Source organism: Nannospalax galili, unplaced genomic scaffold, assembly GCF_000622305.1.
Source record: "Nannospalax galili isolate Female #2095 unplaced genomic scaffold, S.galili_v1.0 scaffold107, whole genome shotgun sequence".
Lineage (NCBI taxonomy): Eukaryota > Metazoa > Chordata > Mammalia > Rodentia > Spalacidae > Nannospalax > Nannospalax galili.
In genome coordinates, this window is record NW_008358490.1 from 3,301,948 (window position 1) to 3,320,485 (window position 18,538).

Sequence of the window (18,538 nt, forward strand, 5' to 3'; positions counted from 1 at the left end):
CACCTCCACCCAAAGTGAAAGGACACCAAGCAATTCCCTGGAAGTAGGATCAGTGCTGTTAAGTCATTCTCAAATGACCATGTATGTTCTCCAGAGAATGTTCATAGAGCCCTGAGTCTGGCTGGGCAGATTGCTCCATCTTCTCCCTAGAGAGTCACAGTTCACATTAAAGACTCCAAGAAGGCCTATAATTTAAAAAAGTTCAAGGCCCTTGTCTTTGACCTAATGTTCCTAAGCTAATTTCATCATTTTTTTCATACATGAAATCAGTGTTCCTTAGATCATGTTTAAGAACATGTTGATGTACAAGTGCTCCAGGGCATTTGAAGGACCTGAGCCTTTAGCTTATGGCAGCCCTGCTCCCTCCTCAGGAAGTGCATTTCTCTCTCTGAAAGCCAGCTCAATTAGATGTGGCTTCATTTCTGGTTTAAAAGTGATCCAGGAGGCTGGAGAGATGGCTCAGCAGTTAGGAGCACTTGCTGCTCTTACAGAGGACCGGAGTTGGGTTTCCAGCACCCACATTAGGCACCTTACAACCTCCTGCAACTCTAGCTCCAGGGAATCCAGTGCCCTCTTCTGGCCTCTATCAGCTTGTGCACACATGCATGCATGGACACCCACAGAAATAAATTTAGAAAAAAAGAAAAAACAGTTCATAATAGGAAAGAGACACATTTTACATTTTGGTGCTTTCATCACATTAGAGCTTTTTATAAAAAGATTTCATTACCAGGCTCCTCTTAAAGTTAAAAAAAAAAAAAGTCTTGATTTTTTTTTTTTTTTTTAAGGAAACAAGGCTACATTAAAATCTTTAACCACCTTTATTGCTTAAAGTGGGGACTTGCTACATTTATACAAGGGATATAAACGTTTTCCATAAAAGCATGTCCCAGTCTCCCAGAAGTCAGGAAAAGGGTTCAAGGGCCACACTGTAGAGGAACCCCACAAGTCAGGTATATCCCTAGTCTCCTCGCCTGTAAAAATGTAAATATAATCCTTTATTTACATGCACCTCTGTGGTTTGGCAGTAATTGATCCTGAGTTTAAGGCCCATCTGAGTGCCTTCCTGAAATGCAGCCTGAGAAGCTGAGGTTCTTGAAGTAAAAGACTCCTGGGATGGAAAGCCTGGAAGGGGCTTGGTAGGCACAAGAGCACAAGGCTCTCCACACTGCCCCTGTCTTCTTAGAACCACAAACCTCAGAGAACTGTCCTAACGTGCTCTAGCAGTTACCATTAGGGAGAAAAGAGTGTATGAAGCTTTATTCCCTCTCAGAGCATATTACTACAGCCAACATTGCTGATGAGAGTTTGTGGCTCGAATTTTCTGATTCTGAAGGCTGCTGCTCTGCCTGGGAATCAATCATTGTGAGAGGAGAATAGCAGAATTATGAAAGAACAGATTCTCAAAGCAGATGAGGAAGCTCAAGATAGAAGTGACTTTTTACTTTTCATTGTGACTATATTACATCTTCTGATGTTAATGTATAATCACAATTTGGAAGTAAATAGTCTGATGACATCTTTTACCCTCTGGTCCTGATTAATAGAGTAGACTTTTTAAAATCTATGTAGTGGAGAGATGGTTCAGCAGTTAAGAGCACTGTCTGCTCTTCCAGAGGGCCTGGGTTCGGTTTCCATCACCCACATTGTGGCTGACAATTGTCTATAACTCCACTTCCAGGGGACTCTGACACCCTCTTCTGGCCTCTGTGGGCATTGTACAACATGGGTGCACTTACATACATGCAGGCCAAATGCTCATACACATAAATTAAAAATAAAAATTAAAAATCTATGTATACATGAAAATGTTAGTAATAACCCCCACCATTTTTTTTTGGAATTATCAACTAGAAAAACAAAGGCAGCCCTGACATATATAACCTTTTCAAACATAACCTTTACTTGCTATTTACATTAAGTCAATATTAATTTAATTTTCCTTAATTAGTTCTGTGGTGTCTTTCATTAAACAAGGCTGAATGGGATTATGAGAGATTGGCAGGTCAATATAGAAGTAGGTGTCCAGAATTAGAGCAGTCCAAACCTGCGGGGTTTTCCCCATAGCACTGCAGTCAGAGATAAGCAGGCAAGGCTCAGGGAGCAGCAACCACACAGTGCAGAGAGCACTTCAGTCCAGACTGGCTGGCATGTGAATGAGCAGCAGGGCGAGAGAGCCACTGAGGAAACGCCTGCCCACTGTAGTCTTTCAGCAGGTACTGTCTCCAGCTCCAAGCCATAGCGTGCACACCCTGACAGCTGGCATCCCCTGCATGCTTGTGAACGGCTTCCCTTCATGCTTCTGTGTGACCACTTGGCCCTCTAGCCCTGCTTCAGCCCGGCATGCCCCCTGGAGATGACATAGCTCTGTCTCTCCCTGCTTCATGGAGGCCTTTCCCAAAACTTCCCCTGGGAAGAGCTTCTCCTCAGGAGAGGACATGTCCTGTTGGTGTTAACCGATTGAGGCTCTGTGAAGGTGCCTGGGAAGCTGAGATCCATCTGTCTTGGGACTGCGGGTGCAGCCTTTCTAGTCTAGTCATCATTCAGGGAAAAGTAAAAGTTCTGTTCAGAGTAGTGAGCCAGGTTTATCAAAGGAGCCCACGGTGGGAGTAGGTGTGGACCATGGGATCAGTGGGAGGCAGCAGCTGTCCATTGAGCAGCTGTGGCCCTGGCCTTGCTGTCACACCAATGGACATAGCACAGAGAGGGGAGATGGTGATACTCAGCAGTAAGGAAGGACAGCTATGACAATACAATGTGAGGGCCACTGTCCCAGAGAGGCAGGCTGGACACCCAGGAAAGACTGACCAGACTTAACTCCCTAGGGACTATGGGAACCAAAAAATGTAATGCCAAATAAAAAATACAGATAAAATATGCCTCTTTTTGTGGCTGAAATGGGAGTGGCTGCTCCCATCTCTTCCTCCAAAAATTGAGAGTTGTCACTAATCCTCTCCTCCTCTCTACTTCAGCCTAGGATGTGTTGGTACATAGAGTGCAAGTGGCAGGTGTGGAGACAAGGTCATGACCTCCAGCAGGCTGCAGTATTGGGCAGATGGCATTTTTCCAAGCCCTGTCTTAGAGACAATCTTTTCCTGTTAAAAATGAGAATTTATAAGTAGGCTGGCTGGCAGAATGCTTAGTCATTCTGGTTGCTGTTGAGAACTCAGGGTCTTTAGGAGACAGAATGGCTGCTTTTTCTACTTAATCTGGTTCTTTGGGGGCACAGCTTCTAGGCAGTTGAAGCTGAATAAATTCTATTAGCAGATAATGCTGAATCATTAGGGGACCAAAAGAAAACAAGCACATGGATCCACTAGCAGTGGGTGACTGCTTCATGCCTGATGCCAGAGTGGCTCAGTTTCTTTTCAGAAAAGATGTGAGGAAGACAGGTATGGGCTGCCACAGCATGAGGAACAAGCAGTGTGGGTGGTGAATGGAGTACGGCAGCCATGTACTCCTATCTCTTTCCCATGTTCATGCACACAAGGCAGCCCGTCAGTCCTCCAGGGCTGGGAAGCAAAGAGCTGCCGAATCCTGGGAAACCACGTGTGCTGTGTATCTATTGCTGTCTCTTTTGGTAGAGGGTGTTTATCACACATAATGTGACACAGCTGTCCATTGCTCCTGGCTCTGTAATGAGCACCAGGTTACTAAGTAGGCATGGTTTCATCTGATGTCTTGTTCATCTTCTCCATGCTGAGAAGACATGATAGGAGAGGGCAATTGTAGTCCTTCAGACTACAGCCACTTGTCTAGTCCCACCAAAAAGTCTAGAAGGGAGCCAGAATAGAAATGTGTGCCATGTATTTGAGACCCTGTTTGTGAAAGTGCAGGTGACCACATCTTACCAAGCCACTTAATTTTGTCAAACAAAATTCTTGCCTTAAAGATTTATTTGATTTATGAACTTGGGTGGCTGAGTGGAGCTCACACATATTTGCTGCATTGAAGTCTGTGTGAAATCAACCACAGTGGCCTCTTCCCATAGGTGAAAAGGAGCTTGACCAAGTCTCCAGCTGCAGAGCAATTGGAGCCAGCTGTTGCCAGTGCCCTACTTCTGGCTGAGTTTCTCAGCAGGCTCTGCATGCAATAGGAAACCTCCAGAGAGGTTCAGGGCCTGGGGTCACTGGCCTTGATTCTCCACCCATGGAGAAATGTCTCTCCACAACAGTTCCTGATGTCCCCCACCTCAAGGTGGCCCAGCAGATCCTAGAAGAAAATCCTGGATTAGGAATCAGAACAGTTCTGCAAGTGGCACTTGGCCTTTTTATCAGATGTCCCAGACAGCCTTTTCTCTTCAGGGAGGAGGGCAACAAAAGGCACGGGCCAAGGAAATTCAGATTGTCCTGCTTCAGAGCCTCCTGTATCCTTATACCATTCAAGCAGTTAGCTCACAGACCACTGGCCAGCTCCTAAGAGCACGCTCTCACCTGCCTCTGTCAGCTCCTGGAGCAGTGAGTGGTTTTTGCCAGCCACCAGGTCCCAACAGGAAGGAATGCATTATCCTCTTGCAGGGCAAGGCAGCCTCTGCTACACAGCACACAACTCTCAGGGTTACAGCAGTGATAAGTGTTTCTCAGGTTAGTGTGATAAATAAGAGATGCAAGCAGCCTGGGCACATTGCCTGGCTCGCCTGGTGAACCTTGTTATTTGGAAACATTTCTCCAGAGTCTTGGATTTCAAGTTGGAAATAATGTCCTTTAATCTCCCTTCTGGTTCCTTTTCCAAGACTCAATCTCCATTCCCATACTACACAGTTCAGGAATGCATTTGCTTTGGTGAGAAAGCAAGCTTCCTTAAAAACACTCGGAGTCAGATCAGTGTTTGAGTCCTGGTTTTACCTCCAGCTGGCTATGTGACTTTGGTAGTTACATAACATCGTCTCAATTTTGTCATTTAAATAATGTAAAGTACTACTCACAGAGCTCATCACCATCATAATCATTACCATCATCATCACCATCATCACCACTACCATCATCACCATCTATACCACCGTCACCACCATTATCACCATCTACACCACCATCATCATTACCACCATCACAGCCATCATCACCACCATCATCACCACTGTCACTATCATCATTTACCAGATCTTGTTCAGAGTGAAATTTATTATCACACTAAGAATTAATTTTTTCATACCATGGTATTGCAAAGAAAAATAATTTGGGCAAGGGTTCTTACTAGTTCCTTGGTAGACCAAAAAAACGAAATAGTTAATCCCCAAAGCAACATTAGCCCCCTCCAAAAGCCACAGGTCTTTGCATTAAGAGATCCATAGGTGGTAGAACCAAGTTGGTGGGGTTTTTCCATAGCAGTTGTGTATTATTATTTTAAAGTGATGTAAATAGCTGGACATGTTAAGCATTGCTCAGTTTTAATTCCTGATGTAGCAATGTCAATAGATGAAATCCAATAAATCTCTTTGGGTTCTTTAATAATTTTCTACCAACCACAAAGACTCTTGAGTCCAGAAAGTCTGAGAACCTCTTGCAGAGAATATCTTCTTAGAAGTCTGCTCCCCAGCTGACTGTCAGGCTAGGGGGAAGTAGGAAAGTACAGGCCATAGGCCTGTGTCCAGGCTTTTCTTGACCAAACACTAGTGTCTATACCTGATCCTGCAGGTAGGGGTCTCAGTCTTAGCTGCTTATTGGAATCATTTGGGGTGATTAACAATTAGATGACCTCCCCGACCCAAGTTGTGACTCATTTGGTCTCATCTGAAGATTTTTTTTTTTAATGTGCAAGTGATCGGCATGTGCAGTCAAGGTTGAGAGCCACTGTTCAGGTCAGTCGGTGAACAGGTAAGCCAGCGTGATAATAGCCAAGATAGCAATGATCTCCAGGTTATCCATTTTATTAACTGATCATTGCTTCTCAAAAATTCAGGGAAACTACCTCAAGTCCTTGATATCAAAGTTAAAATATTTTCTGTAAAAGTTACAAGGTCTTTGGAGATGGCTCAGTCAGCAAAGTGCTTGCTTTGAAAGTATCATCATCTAAGTTTGATTCCCCAGAACCCACATTTAAAAAGCTGGGTATGGTGACATATGCCTGTATATGAAAGTAGAAATGGGCAGATCCCTGAGGCTCTCTGGCCAGCCAGCTTTAACCTACTTAGTGAGCTCTAAGCCAGTGACAGACCCTTGTTGATGGTTGGCTCCTAGGAATGACAGCCAAGGTTGTTTCCTGGTCTCTGCACATGCAATAGTGCACACAATGCAAACATATGAACAAGCATGCACATGCACGTACACACACACGCAAAGGTTACAACAAAATAAAACCAAAATATCTACAACACTAAAGCCATTTTACTATTTGTATATACTTTGTCTAAACCGGGGTATAGAGTCATAGCCAAACTTCATTGTTTCCCCCATATCGTCATGCCATCAGTTTGAATGTTTCAAACTGGACCTCAGTTTCCTTTCTTGAGTGGCAGCTTTCCCTAGAGAATGTCAAGGCCCTTCCTGGGGATGCTGTCTTCTCTGGAGGCCTCGAAAGCCTGTCTGCCTGAGGCTTTTCCATAGCAGATGGAATGACTTCCCTTCCATAGATTTCCATTCACCAAACCTCCATCAAAGATCTCAGTGTAGTTAATGGAATCCATCTTTCTACCATGTTGGAACAGTTAAAACAATATGAGTGCATTTATAGTAACAGTTTTTACTATAAATCCCCCTTTTTGTTTTGTTTTTGTTTTTTGAGACAGTCTTATTAGTAGTCCAGGTTGGGCTTGAATCCTGCCTCAGCCTTCTGAGTGCTGGGATTAGAGGCATGGACTGCCACTCCCAGCTTGCCAATCCTCTTAAAGTGAATAAGTAATAGCACATTCCAAAGCCTAGCTGAGGTGATTTTTAAGTTCATAATTTTGTATTATCCACTGTATAGTGAACTTAATTTATCACTATGTAGACCAGGCTGGCTTTGAACTCACAGAGATCCACCTGCCTCTGCCTCCCAAGTGCTGGGACCACGCCTGGCTGCAACAGGTTATATAAGAGTCAGGTGTCTGTTCTAAGCCCAGGCCACTTTGCTCTAAGCCATCCTCCTCTAGTCTGCTGTTAGCCTTAGAGACGTCTGCTGTATACAGGGCAATATGTACTTTTTCTCCAGTTTGTCAGCCTCTGGAGAATATGACTCCCCATCCATGATATTGGCCATCTCTTGAAGACCAGGCTTCAATAATGATGGAAAGTTGCTGAGTTTGTCTTGAAAATGGCCATCCATCCATTCTAGTCACTACCCCAGAAAGCAAGCATGGGCCCTCCCCTCGCCTTCTCCCACACAGTTGGTTTAGGTCCTAATAGAGTGCTTTTTAATATCCCCTTGGAGTCTGTCACTGATGCTGTTTGTTAAACTTGAGTCCCTGCTGTGTGTCAAGTTGCCCTCCCTTCCTGCTGTAGCATTCATACTATGCCAGACTGAGCTTCTAGAGCTTCTGAGCATAGCATGTGCCCTGTGTGCTGACTAAAGGATCAGCTAAGCAGAGGATGAAGCTAAGGTTTCAGGCCATCATGATTGGCCCCATTTCTTTAAGGACAGTAACTCGGAAGCATCCTGAGGAAGGGGTGTGTGTACGTTCACACTCGTGTCTGTGTGTGGGAGGGGGTCATTTGTCAGGTGTGTGGTTGGTGGTTCCCCCCTTCACTCCTAACATAGTCTTGAAACCTCCCACAGGCTCTGTCCATGCCACATCAGTAGCAGCCTCAAGAGTGGAGCAGGCACTGTCAGAAGTGGCCTCATCTCTGCAGAGTAGCGCCCCCAAACAGGGCCCACTGCACCCCTGGATGACGCTGGCACAGATCTGGCTCCATGCAGGTACTGCACTTAGCCCTTGGACCCATGGGCTGCTTTATCCACCCATCCTTCCCCACAGCCCATCACTGGGCCACAGGCTGCAGGCACCTACTCAGCTGCTTAGCTCAGGATTCCTCATCTGTTGGGAGAAATCAAAGCTTTTGTGGTCAACCACTAGGCTGGTATCGCAGCTATACAGAGGCCATGAGCTACCCTGCATCTTCTCATCCCTCATCTATGTCGACACCTGGCCCAGAGTGGGCATCCCAGAGAGATTTTCTGAATCAGGATGAGGACCCCTGGGGGATTTATAGGGTCAGCAGGCAGCTTACACTGTAGAGGGGCCAGCTCTACATCCCATGCCCTCACAACCTGTGCTGTTTACCACTGGGTAGACTCGAGCTCTGTCTTACATCTCATTCTCATTTTCCCCAACTGCACAGTAGGGTTAGAATAACACCTCTCCTACGGTAGAGGATCTCAATGTTTGGTACATCTTACCATCCAGTGTCTGAATTTTGGGGCAGTGGGACAGGAAGTACTGATAACATAGGTGCCTTTATCAAAGTCAGGGCAGGGCAGTGTTTTGTGTCCCCACTTCCCTCCTAACCTGCAGAGAGCAGCAGCCACTGTTCTGGAACCTGAGCCAGAGGCAAGTATAATCACCGCTGCCCTGGTTTCAGGTGGCCGTCAGCGGCTCAGCAAGGCTGCCACCCAGCTAGAAATACCACAATTAAGGATAGCATTTGTGCAATTCCACCTAACAGAGAAAGCACCCAAGAAAATGATGGCAGTTGGTAATTCGCATATTTCTACTTCAATGTAAAACGTAACTTGTCTCTTGAGTTTCATCACTTGCTCTGCAAAACCCTGACAGACCTTTCTGGGGGTCACTCTCAGGGTATGTGCTAAGAACCCAGGTATGGCTGAGAAGGGTGCCCTTTTGCTACCAGTTGTCCATCTATTTAAGCCTTTATTCTCTGGGCCAGTTGTGTGATGTTCTGCCTTGTGTGTCCCCATTAACAAGCATGCACATGTGAAGCCGTGGCTGATTTACCTGGCTCTGCCAGCCACAGTGCCCAGCATTTTTTGTGTTGACATCTTTAATTGAGCTGTAACAACTGCTGTAAATTAACAAATGATATTCCTCTAAGCAGAAGCACAAAAGAAGGCTGACTCATGCATGTGTGGTTGCTCTTCACCTGTGTCTGCTCCCACAGAGAGATCGAGACAGGCAGCCTCTGAAGGCAGGGTACAGCAGGAAGGCCTTCTGGGCCTTCTCCAGAATAGCCCAGACCCCACAGGAATCTGCTTAGACAGTGACCTCAGAGGCCAGAGAGGGAAAGAGTGTGGTTTAGTGTCCAAACCAGGAAAGCCTGGATGAGCATGCAGGCTGGCTGAGGATAGAGCTGTCTTTCACATGGGGTTTGAAGGGTCAAACTGTAAAGCGCAGAGAGCTGATGTCTGTCCCTCTAGGAGGAATTGTGGAATTGCTCCTGACCTCACAGCCACTGCTTCTCCTTGTACTTCTCAGAAAATATTTTAAAATTATATTTCATTTATTATCTTAGGGTATGTGTCATGTTCTGTTGTGCATATGTGAGTGGAGGTCAGAGGATCCAGGGATCAAACTCAAGTCATTAAGCTTGCACCTTCCAGAGATGTACCCACTTGGTGCTTTGTCCCTGCTGCTCTCATCCCACAGTGTCTAGGTGTCACTGCACATTAGCCTATGCAAAGCTGATGTGCACTTTTAACAGCTGCATGGTATAAATCCATGGTAACGAAACATGATGGTGGAAGCAATATGCTGTAGTTAGCATCCTCACCATTTCATTTCTTTGTTTTTATATTTTATTATTTTTATTTTATGTGTGTGAGTGTATTGCCTGCATGTATGTGAGTGCACCCATGTTGTGCAATGCCGCAGAGGTCAGACAAGAGCTTCTGATTCCCCTGGAACTGGAGTTAAGGACAGTTCATAGCTGCCATGTGGGTACTGGAAATCGAACCCAGGTCCTCTATAAGAGCAGTCAGTGCTCTTAACTGCTAAGCCATCTCTCCAGCCTCAGCGTCCTCATCATTTCTAACACTTGGCTGGTTGTTGCAGATAGTGTTTCCAGAAGCATCCTGATATGTATTGTTATGTGTCCCTAAGATAAGGTTCAAAAAGTAGAACTGATAAAAGGGTGTACACTCTGGTTTGGATAAATGTGGTTACATGGCTTTCTGTAGAGCTGTACCAGTTTTTGTTCCAGTCAGTAGCATGTCAGTGTCCATTTTCTAATCTTGCCAACAACATGGATTCTCAAAACCCTGGATCTTAGTCAATTGGGTGAGTGAAAGAGTGTTTCCATTGGCTGTGCATGGCTTTTGCCTACTTCTTAAGCATCAAGTATCTCCTTTTCACTTGAAGCCATTTATCATGTGTCAGAGACATTTGCCTTGTGTCTGTAAATATTTCCTTCCTCTGTGTATGTAGGGGGAGGGGGACTGCTTGTGCATGTTGAAGCCAGAGGACAACTTCAGCTGTCATTCGTCCGACACTGTCCACCTTGAGTTTTTGAGATAGGGTCCCTCACAGCCTGGAACTCAACAGGCAAGTAAGGCTGACTATCCAGTGAGCCTCAGGGACCCACCTGCCTCTGCCTCCCCAGTGCTGGGATTATAAGTACATACTACCAAGTTTCTGTTTTTATGTGGGCTCTGAGGATCAAACTCATGCTTACAAGGAAAACATTTTACTGACTGATCTCATATCCCCAACCCTTTTATTACCTTTGTGTTGGGGGCTTGTTGAACATTTTGTTAAAATGCACTTGTTCATCTTTTCTTACAGCCCCTGGGCTTCCCATAATATTTAGAAAGCAGCTCCCTGTCTATCAGTCTCTTTTCCTGAAAGTGCCAAGTATCTTATGGTACCATTTGCATGCAGCCTCCTGCAGAGAAGGGCAGACAAGGAGTGCACCCCCTGCCTGGCAGCAGGGCAACCCCACTAGACAGCTGTGAGCATGGCACAGTCTTCACAGAGTAGAAGCCAGGAGAGCTGAGGCAGAGAACAAGATCTTAGCACAGATCCCTGGAACTGAGCCCTTCTCTCCTGAAGGCAGCAGGCCTCACTGTCTCCATTGGAAACTCAGACAGCCCCAGTAATTTCAGGTCCAACCAGAGCCCTTCCAGGCTAGGCAGCTTCTGGGTATCCATCCTTTGATTCCCATGTTGGGATGGCGGCTAAAAATGCCTTTGCGGTAGGTGGTTAATTTCTGCTTGTTACTTACTAATAATTATAGCTTTCACTTTGGCACCTCTTACAGCCGAAACCAGAGGCTATTCTTAGATGTGCAAGATCAGATTTTATGGTTTCTGCTGGGAATTTGGAGCTGTGATACTCTCACAAATTCCTTGGCCTGGCTCCTTCCTTCCCCCTCCTCAGCTCCTCTCAGCCACCGAGAGGTTGCACTGGCAGTATTGAGGGGCAGCTGTAGTTTGTCCACCAAAGGGAGATAAGACAGTTCCCATAGGCCACATAGATACAGGGCCCACTGGGGTACCCATGAGAAAGACACAGATTCTTACCTGTGAGGAAAACACAGGGTCCTGGAGGTTGGCCCTGCCCTATTAGTCTCTTCTCCATTCATGGAGAGTTTTGGTTAATAGCCTTTCATATAGCTGACACTCATCTAGCACAAAGGTATGGTTCAGCTAGTACTCCAAGGACTCTCTGTGTCGTGGCTTGTTTAGGTCCCATCGTAACAGAGTCAGCACTGCCAGGTCACGTTTTCAGGTTGCAAGGCTTACATGTTGGAAAGCGCAAGTTCAGAACCAACCTGTGCAGCCCACAGCCCTGCTCCAACCTTCAGTAAGCATTCAGCTGGTCCATGTCTCCTTATGTGCCAGGTTCAGCAGCTCAGTGGTCATGGAGACAGACACAGCCCTTGCCTTCCTAGGGTTTGCAGATGCAAAAGCCTGCAATTCCCACATGCCCAGTGCCAGGATCAAGCAATGCAGCTTCTGTGACCCCTGGAAACAAAAAGCCAAAGCAGGAAGCAACAGAGAAGGCCCACACACATTTGAGTAGACCAGAAGCTTGGTTTGCACTGGTCAGGGACACGGGAGGGAGGGGCAGTACCACACTGCACAGCATAGCACTCAGAATACCTGAACCTGATACCTAAAGACTAAAGCAGTGATAGGACCCCAGGGGAGGCAGCAAGGCCTGGTGTCAGATCATGCCATGCTCCCAGTGGCTACATTAGATCTTTGAACCCAACTCTAAAAGCACTGGACAACTTTGGAAGCAGATCTGAATGAGGGTTTTTTTTTTTAATTATTTATTTTAATGTGTATGAGTGTATTGCCTGCATGTATGTATCATGCAATGCCCATGAGAGGTCAGAAGGGGGCATCAGATCCCCTGGAACTAGAGTTAGGATGGTTGTTAGCAGCCATGTGGGTCCAAGGAATCAAACTCAGTCCTCTGTAAGCACAGCCAGTGCTCTAACTAACCTCTGAGCCATCTCTCCAGCCTTATGAATGAGATTTTAAAAGTTCCCTGTAGATAGTGTGGATAGAAGACAGCAAAGGTTCTGGGAGCCTCAGGGCCAGGAGGACAACTCAGTGTGTATTAGCTGTTTGTCTTGTTGCTGAGACCAAATATCTGATAAAAGCAACTTAAGGAAGGGCTTACATTGGCTCACAGTTTGAGGGAGTACAGTCCATCCTGGTGGGGAAGTCATGGCAGCAGGAGCTTGAGGCAGATGGTCATATCCACAGTCAGGAAGCAGAGAGAGAGGAATGCTGTTGTTGCTCAGCTTCCTTTCTCCTTTTATACAGTCCAGAACCCTGACTCATGAAATGATGATGCCTATAGTGGGTGGGTCTTCCCACCTTAATTAACTCAGTCCAGTTAATCCCTAACAGCCATGCCCAGAGGCTCATCTCCTAGGTGATTCTAATTCTTGTCAAATTAACAATATAAACCATCACCAAGTGTCAGTCCAGGTGACAGGAGAGCCACCTGGTCCCGGATGGTATCAGTGGAAGTATAGCAATGAGAGATGCTGAAGATATGTTTTGAGGTGGAGTTGATGAGAGCCTGGTTGGTGGGTACAGAGTGGGTGTAAAGGAAAAGAAGGGGTCCAGAAAGAATGCTGGGTGCTGGCCTTGAGTCACTGGGTGGCAGGTGATCCCATTTCCTACATCAGGGCAGCTTGGGGGAAGCACTGAGGGACCAGGCTCAAGGAGGAAGAGATTCCAGAATCCTCTTTGAACCTGGACATGCTAGGTGCCTGACAACATGCGAGTGATGGTGCCACACAGCCAGTTGGAGATTTGGATTTATGTTTCACAATTGGCCTAGAAACATATTTGGGAGTTGGGACTTAAAGCCGATGGGTATGATGAGAAGGCCTCAAGAGAATGAAGATGGAGAAAGAAAAGTCCACTCTGACACCTCAGAAACTTAAGGGAGTGGTCATCAAGGAGGAGAGCAAGGACTGATGCCTTCGTAGCAGCTGGAGGGAGGTTATGCAGGGGTCTGCAGTGCCATCAGGACTCAGGACTGAGGACTCAGTTAAAACCTTGGTCCTACTTGGGCCTGGTATCACAAGCCTGTCATGTCTTCTACTGGAGAGACTAAGGCCTGAATGGGTGGCAAAATGAATTCAAGACCAGCCTGGATGACATAGTGAGACCCCTCAAAAGAGTAAAATGAAGACTGGAGATGTAGCTCAATGGTAGGGTACTTACCTGAGGCCCCAGGTTCAATCCCCAGCATTATACACAAGCAATCCTGGACTCCACTTCTGGCTAGTGGTAGGACATTGGCAAGTTATTCCTAATCCCACTGAGCAAAATGAGAAGTCTGAACAGGCATAGAAGATCACACAGTGGCATGTTCAGCATGCAGCAGTCACTAATTAGTGAACTGTGCGTGCGTATGCGTGCGTGTGTTTTATGTGTATATGCATTTGTGTATGTAGGTGTTCATACCTGTGGACACATGTGCAGAAGTCAGAGGAAGACTTTGGTTATCATCCTCTGTACTTCTCTATCTTACTCTCTTGAGGTAGAGTCTCTCACTAAACCTGGAATCACCTGGTTAATGATCTGACTAGCTAATAATGGGTCTCTGACCCACCCCAGAATTGGGATTATAGGCATGCATGAACACACCTGCTTTTTACATGGGTCCGAACTCAGGTCCTCAGGCTTGTTCAGCAAGCTCCCCTACACACTGAACCATTTCCCCACCCATGAAAAGTGCTTCTAAAGGATGTTGTGGCTGAGTCTGATGTAGATGAAATATCTGATGGATCTGGAGGAAGGGAGATACCAGGGATGGGGACAAGGCTGGTTTTAGTGGAGTGGTAGCCCTGCAAGCCAGGGGTGCAGAGAGGGTGAAGGGGAAATGGAGGCAGAGGATGCCCCATCCTTGCAAGAAGAATCACTCTGGATCAGGCACAGGGGAGCTGGGGACAGGTATGGGATGAGGAGGACCCAGGTATGCATAATGTGTGGCACAGGTGTTGCTGCCAATGCGTGTGACCCAATAAAGACTGAGCCCCTCACACAGTGCAGAGTATGTAGGTGCAGAGAACATAGACAACTGTCATTGTGGTGGCAGGAAAAGGCTCCAGGTCTGCATGCTGACTTCTGACTCCTCCAAATGATGAGTCAAGGTCATCAAAGGGGTAGATCCACAGGAGAATGATCCTGAGTCAGACCAGCTGGGTCATGGCCTTGAAGGGATGAAGTGTCTCACTGGTGGGATGAGAAATGTGACTCACTCTCCCACGGAGACCCTGGAGAGGAATCACTCTTCACAGGCTGACACAGCCAGGTCCAGACTCATATAAATGGAAGCTCTACAGCTAAGACCCTGGCAAAGGCATTTGGCTGGACCCTTAGTAAGAGCAGGGCCTGGGCTGTTCTCAGCTCGGAGACTACAAGGCCTTCTTGGGATCTGTCCCAGAAATGCTCAGGGTGAGGCAGCACCTAAAACACCCATCTCCTCTCACTGCCAACATCTCCCCAGACACAGCAAAGCATCAATACAGTGAGGGTTAAGGAAGATAGGAGCTTCTCTTCACTGCAGAGCCAATTGCCTCTGTGAATTACCAGATAGGTGTATGTGCTCAAGAAGGGGTTGAGCTGAGTGACTGAGGCGCGGTGATTAGCAGTGTAGGCCCTAAGATTCAGGCCTGCCATTTTCCAGTCTCAGAGTTAAGCTGGAGATGAGGGTTTACAAGGATGAATCTGCAGAGGCCTGCTCTGGGAGAGAGTGACCCTCACAAGTCTCCCTAGGACCTACCAGATACTAACAGGGACCAGTACAGGTAGTGGAGTGCTGCAAAGGTAAGATGTAGATGGCTTCCAGGGATGGCGACCATCAAGATGACCTTGAACAAGAACATTATGTGCAAAAGCCACAGAGCACATGGAAGTGTAGAGACAGGATACCCAGCCTTGCTGGGGATAGCACTTACCATGTTGGAACCCAGCCATGCAGAAAGGGATAGGAAGGTGGCAGGTTATGAGGGCAGTGGAGCTGGTCACCAAGGGCTTCGCAGACCAGGAGAGAGAATAGAGGTTAGTTTTAGGCACCAGAGACTGTTCTCTGCAGAGACCACAAGCACAGGCCCAAGCCAAACTGCTCTTCTGAACCTGACTCTAGCTCTGACCTGCTCTGCGGCCTTGTACAAGTGCTCAGCCACACTGTGCCTCAGTTTCCTCATGTGTACAATGGCGATAATGCAGCAGCACCACTACCAGGGTCACTGCAAAGTGAGAGCTAAAATGACTTCCTGGCACAAAGCACACATCTGTTGAATGTAAGCTACTGTGCTATTGCTGTCATTCCACAACTGTGCACCAAGTGCCAGGCACTGTCCTCCTGGACTACACAGTCATAACCCCTGCCCCCATTTAGCTACAGCTTACATTTTAGTGGACACATGGGAAATAGGATAGTGGTGAGAGGACCAGGGAAAGGAAGTTGAGATGTGGCAAGGGGCATCAGGGACAGACCAAGGAGGGACTCTGGAGGTCTGGGAAGATAGACCGAAGGACAGAAATAGACCTTGTCCTAGATGGTACATGGGGCAGGAATAGAAGTGTCAAGACCTCTAGGAAGGAAGACTTAAGCAGGGTGTGGCCCTGCTTTGCAAGGCTGATGGACAACAGCTTTGGGCAGGCAGCCTGGGAGGCAGGAGAAGCTGTGGGGAGGGTCTGCTGTGCACACAGGTCTTCCCAGTGCAGGCTGCAGGAAAGAACTCTATGAGAGTAGGGAAACTTTCTATTTCTCTTAATTGTGTTTTTTACTATCTTTCTTCCTTCTTTCCATGTGTGTCTGTTAACAAGAATTAAACCTAGGGTCTCATACATACTGGGCAAACATTACCACTGAACTATATCCCCAACCCTCTTTTTACGTTTTGTTTTGAGACAGGGTCTTGCTGAATTGCCCAGGCTAGCCTTGAAATCACTCAGTAAGTAGCCCAGGCTGGTCTCATCCTCATGATCCTCTTGCTTCAGCCTCCTGAGTGTTGGAATGACAAGTGTGTTCGAGCATGCCTGAGTTAGTATTCCCATTTCTGTGTGCTGTTGTGTAACATGTTGATTTACACATATTTTTACATCACTTGGAGACAGATAGGGGTGCGGGCATCTTTTACTCCGGGGTTAAGCCAGGAGTTGGACAAATGCTGAGGAGAATGGGCTGCCTAGCAAGACAGAGAAGGGGTCAGAGAGCCCAGGGCACAGTGGCACTGAGCAGGCACTCAGTAAGGCTCTGGGCAGGAGGCCTGACAGATGTGGCCATTTTGACTGTAAGATAATGAGAGAGAAGAATCAGATGTCCTGGAAGTCTCAGGTCCAACCAAGAGGAAAGATAGTACTGTATGCAGAAGAGGCTTAGGGTATGCAATGGTATCTCTACCTGTGCACACACTTGAGTGGGTATCACATCTGAGTGGACACACCCAAGAGACAGAGAAGTGGGCCTTGGAGATGCATGGCGGGCTCTTTAGAGGAGGCTGGACAAGTTGAGATTCTCTGCACAGAGGCAAGGGATGGGACTTAAGGTTGGCAGGATGGTTGTGTCCCTGCTCATTTTGAAGGTGGCAGCTTGGTTTCTCAAAGGCAGTGTGAATGTTGCCATTTAAGAATCTTCAGGGTGCGGCAGTCTTCATCCGAAGGGGCCTAGGTCTGATGGAGTGGCTGTTTTACCTCAGGTCTTTAAACACCCAAACCATAGCCCTGTGCTTTTAGCCTCAGAAGCACAAGTTTTAGAGGGCAGAGCCATTGCCCAATACAGGACTGTGTGCCTCTGGTCTTTTTGTCCCTGTGCTCATTCCAGCCCCTTCTCTGTGGTGCAGAGCCAAGTACAGGGTCAGGCCAGCTTCTATCTCAATGCTAAGGGGCATTAGGTAGACCCTGGAGTGGCTGTCCTTAGAGGTTAGGGCAGAAGACTTCACTCATGTCTGCTTGGTGGTGACATGTGTCTGCCCTTCAAGGCCCACAGCACAAATGACTGGAGTCCCTGGGCACAAGTGGACACAAGAGACTGTTGGCTGATGGCCATGTGCAGAGGGGTCAGGGAGCTGGCTCTGGGCCCTGCCAAGTTCCCATGGGGGAATGCAAAAGTCCCCAAGCAGAGTAACAGCTGCTCACAGGGCCTCTGAGGGCAGTGATCCAGGACAGCACCTGCTTTCTGTTCTCCTCCCACAGCCGAGGTCTACATTGGCATTGGAAAGCCTGCTGAAGCTACAGCCTGTACCCAAGAAGCTGCCAACCTCTTCCCAATGTCCCACAATGTCCTATACATGCGGGGCCAGGTTGCTGAGCTGCGAGGGAACTTCGATGAGGCTCGGAGGTGGTATGAAGAAGCCTTATCTATCAGCCCTACCCATGTGAAGAGCATGCAGCGACTGGTGAGTCTGAGGCTGAGGCTGGGACCCCCACTTTTGGATTAGGGCTTCATTTGGAAGCAGCAGGTGGCTCACAACCCTCATGCCCACTGGTTCCAAAGACCAAATGCAGTTAGTGTGCTGGGCTGTGGTGATAGGACAATTTGGATCAGCAGTCCTAGTCACACTGTGGCTCTGTGGTTGGTGAGAACCGTCTTATACGGCTGGGCACTGTCATTGTCATCTGCACAATTTGCAGCAGCTGCCTTAAGGAAGTATTCATATTTGAGACTTCAAAGGTCCCTTACTTAGGGAACCTGAGACTCCATCCAGCTTGTCTCCCAGTATGCTGGCCAGTAGGGAGCACCCCATCAGAGGAAGGAAGGGTGCCTATCTTGCACAAAGAGGAGATGATCAGTTTCCATGCCACATGTCCGTATGGCAGTTCCAGAAATGCACATGTCCCTCCTCTGGGTACCAGAAAAGGAGCCTGTTGCCCTGTTGTCCCCAGCCTCTGGCAATGGGTCATCTTTGAGAGACCCTAGGGTAGGCCACCAACTATCTTGGGGACATTCCAGAAGGTTGTACAAATCAAGAATGTGTATGAAGTACCCTGTCCCACAGAGCACTCCTAAAAGGTTCTGGACTGAGACACTTAAGGTTATGAGTTCTATACAGCTGGTAGAAGGCCACAGGCCTCCTGTGGGGCTGTGTGCCAAGCTCAGGTTCAGAGGGTCTCTCTAGTTTAATAGCCTGCAGGAAAGAGGAGCCTTGGAAAGATGTGGAGGTGCCTTTCATGCCAGTGGCTCTGGAGACCT

General features: G+C 47.3%; 1 protein-coding gene across 4 annotated transcripts in view; it reads left to right on the forward strand.

Annotated features, from left to right (window-relative positions):
- The window catches only part of Ttc7b (tetratricopeptide repeat domain 7B), a 267,710-nt gene that overhangs the window by 211,043 nt on the left and 38,129 nt on the right, over positions 1-18,538 (forward strand). For 3 of the 4 annotated variants that reach the window (XM_029557984.1, XM_008821742.1, XM_008821743.1), the window contains 2 exons: positions 7,693-7,833; positions 17,542-17,744. In XM_029557984.1, coding sequence (XP_029413844.1) covers positions 7,693-7,833; positions 17,542-17,744 — 344 coding nt within the window. The remainder of the gene's footprint in view (positions 1-7,692; positions 7,834-17,541; positions 17,745-18,538) is intronic. The other variant, XM_008821744.1, reaches the window with a different exon arrangement.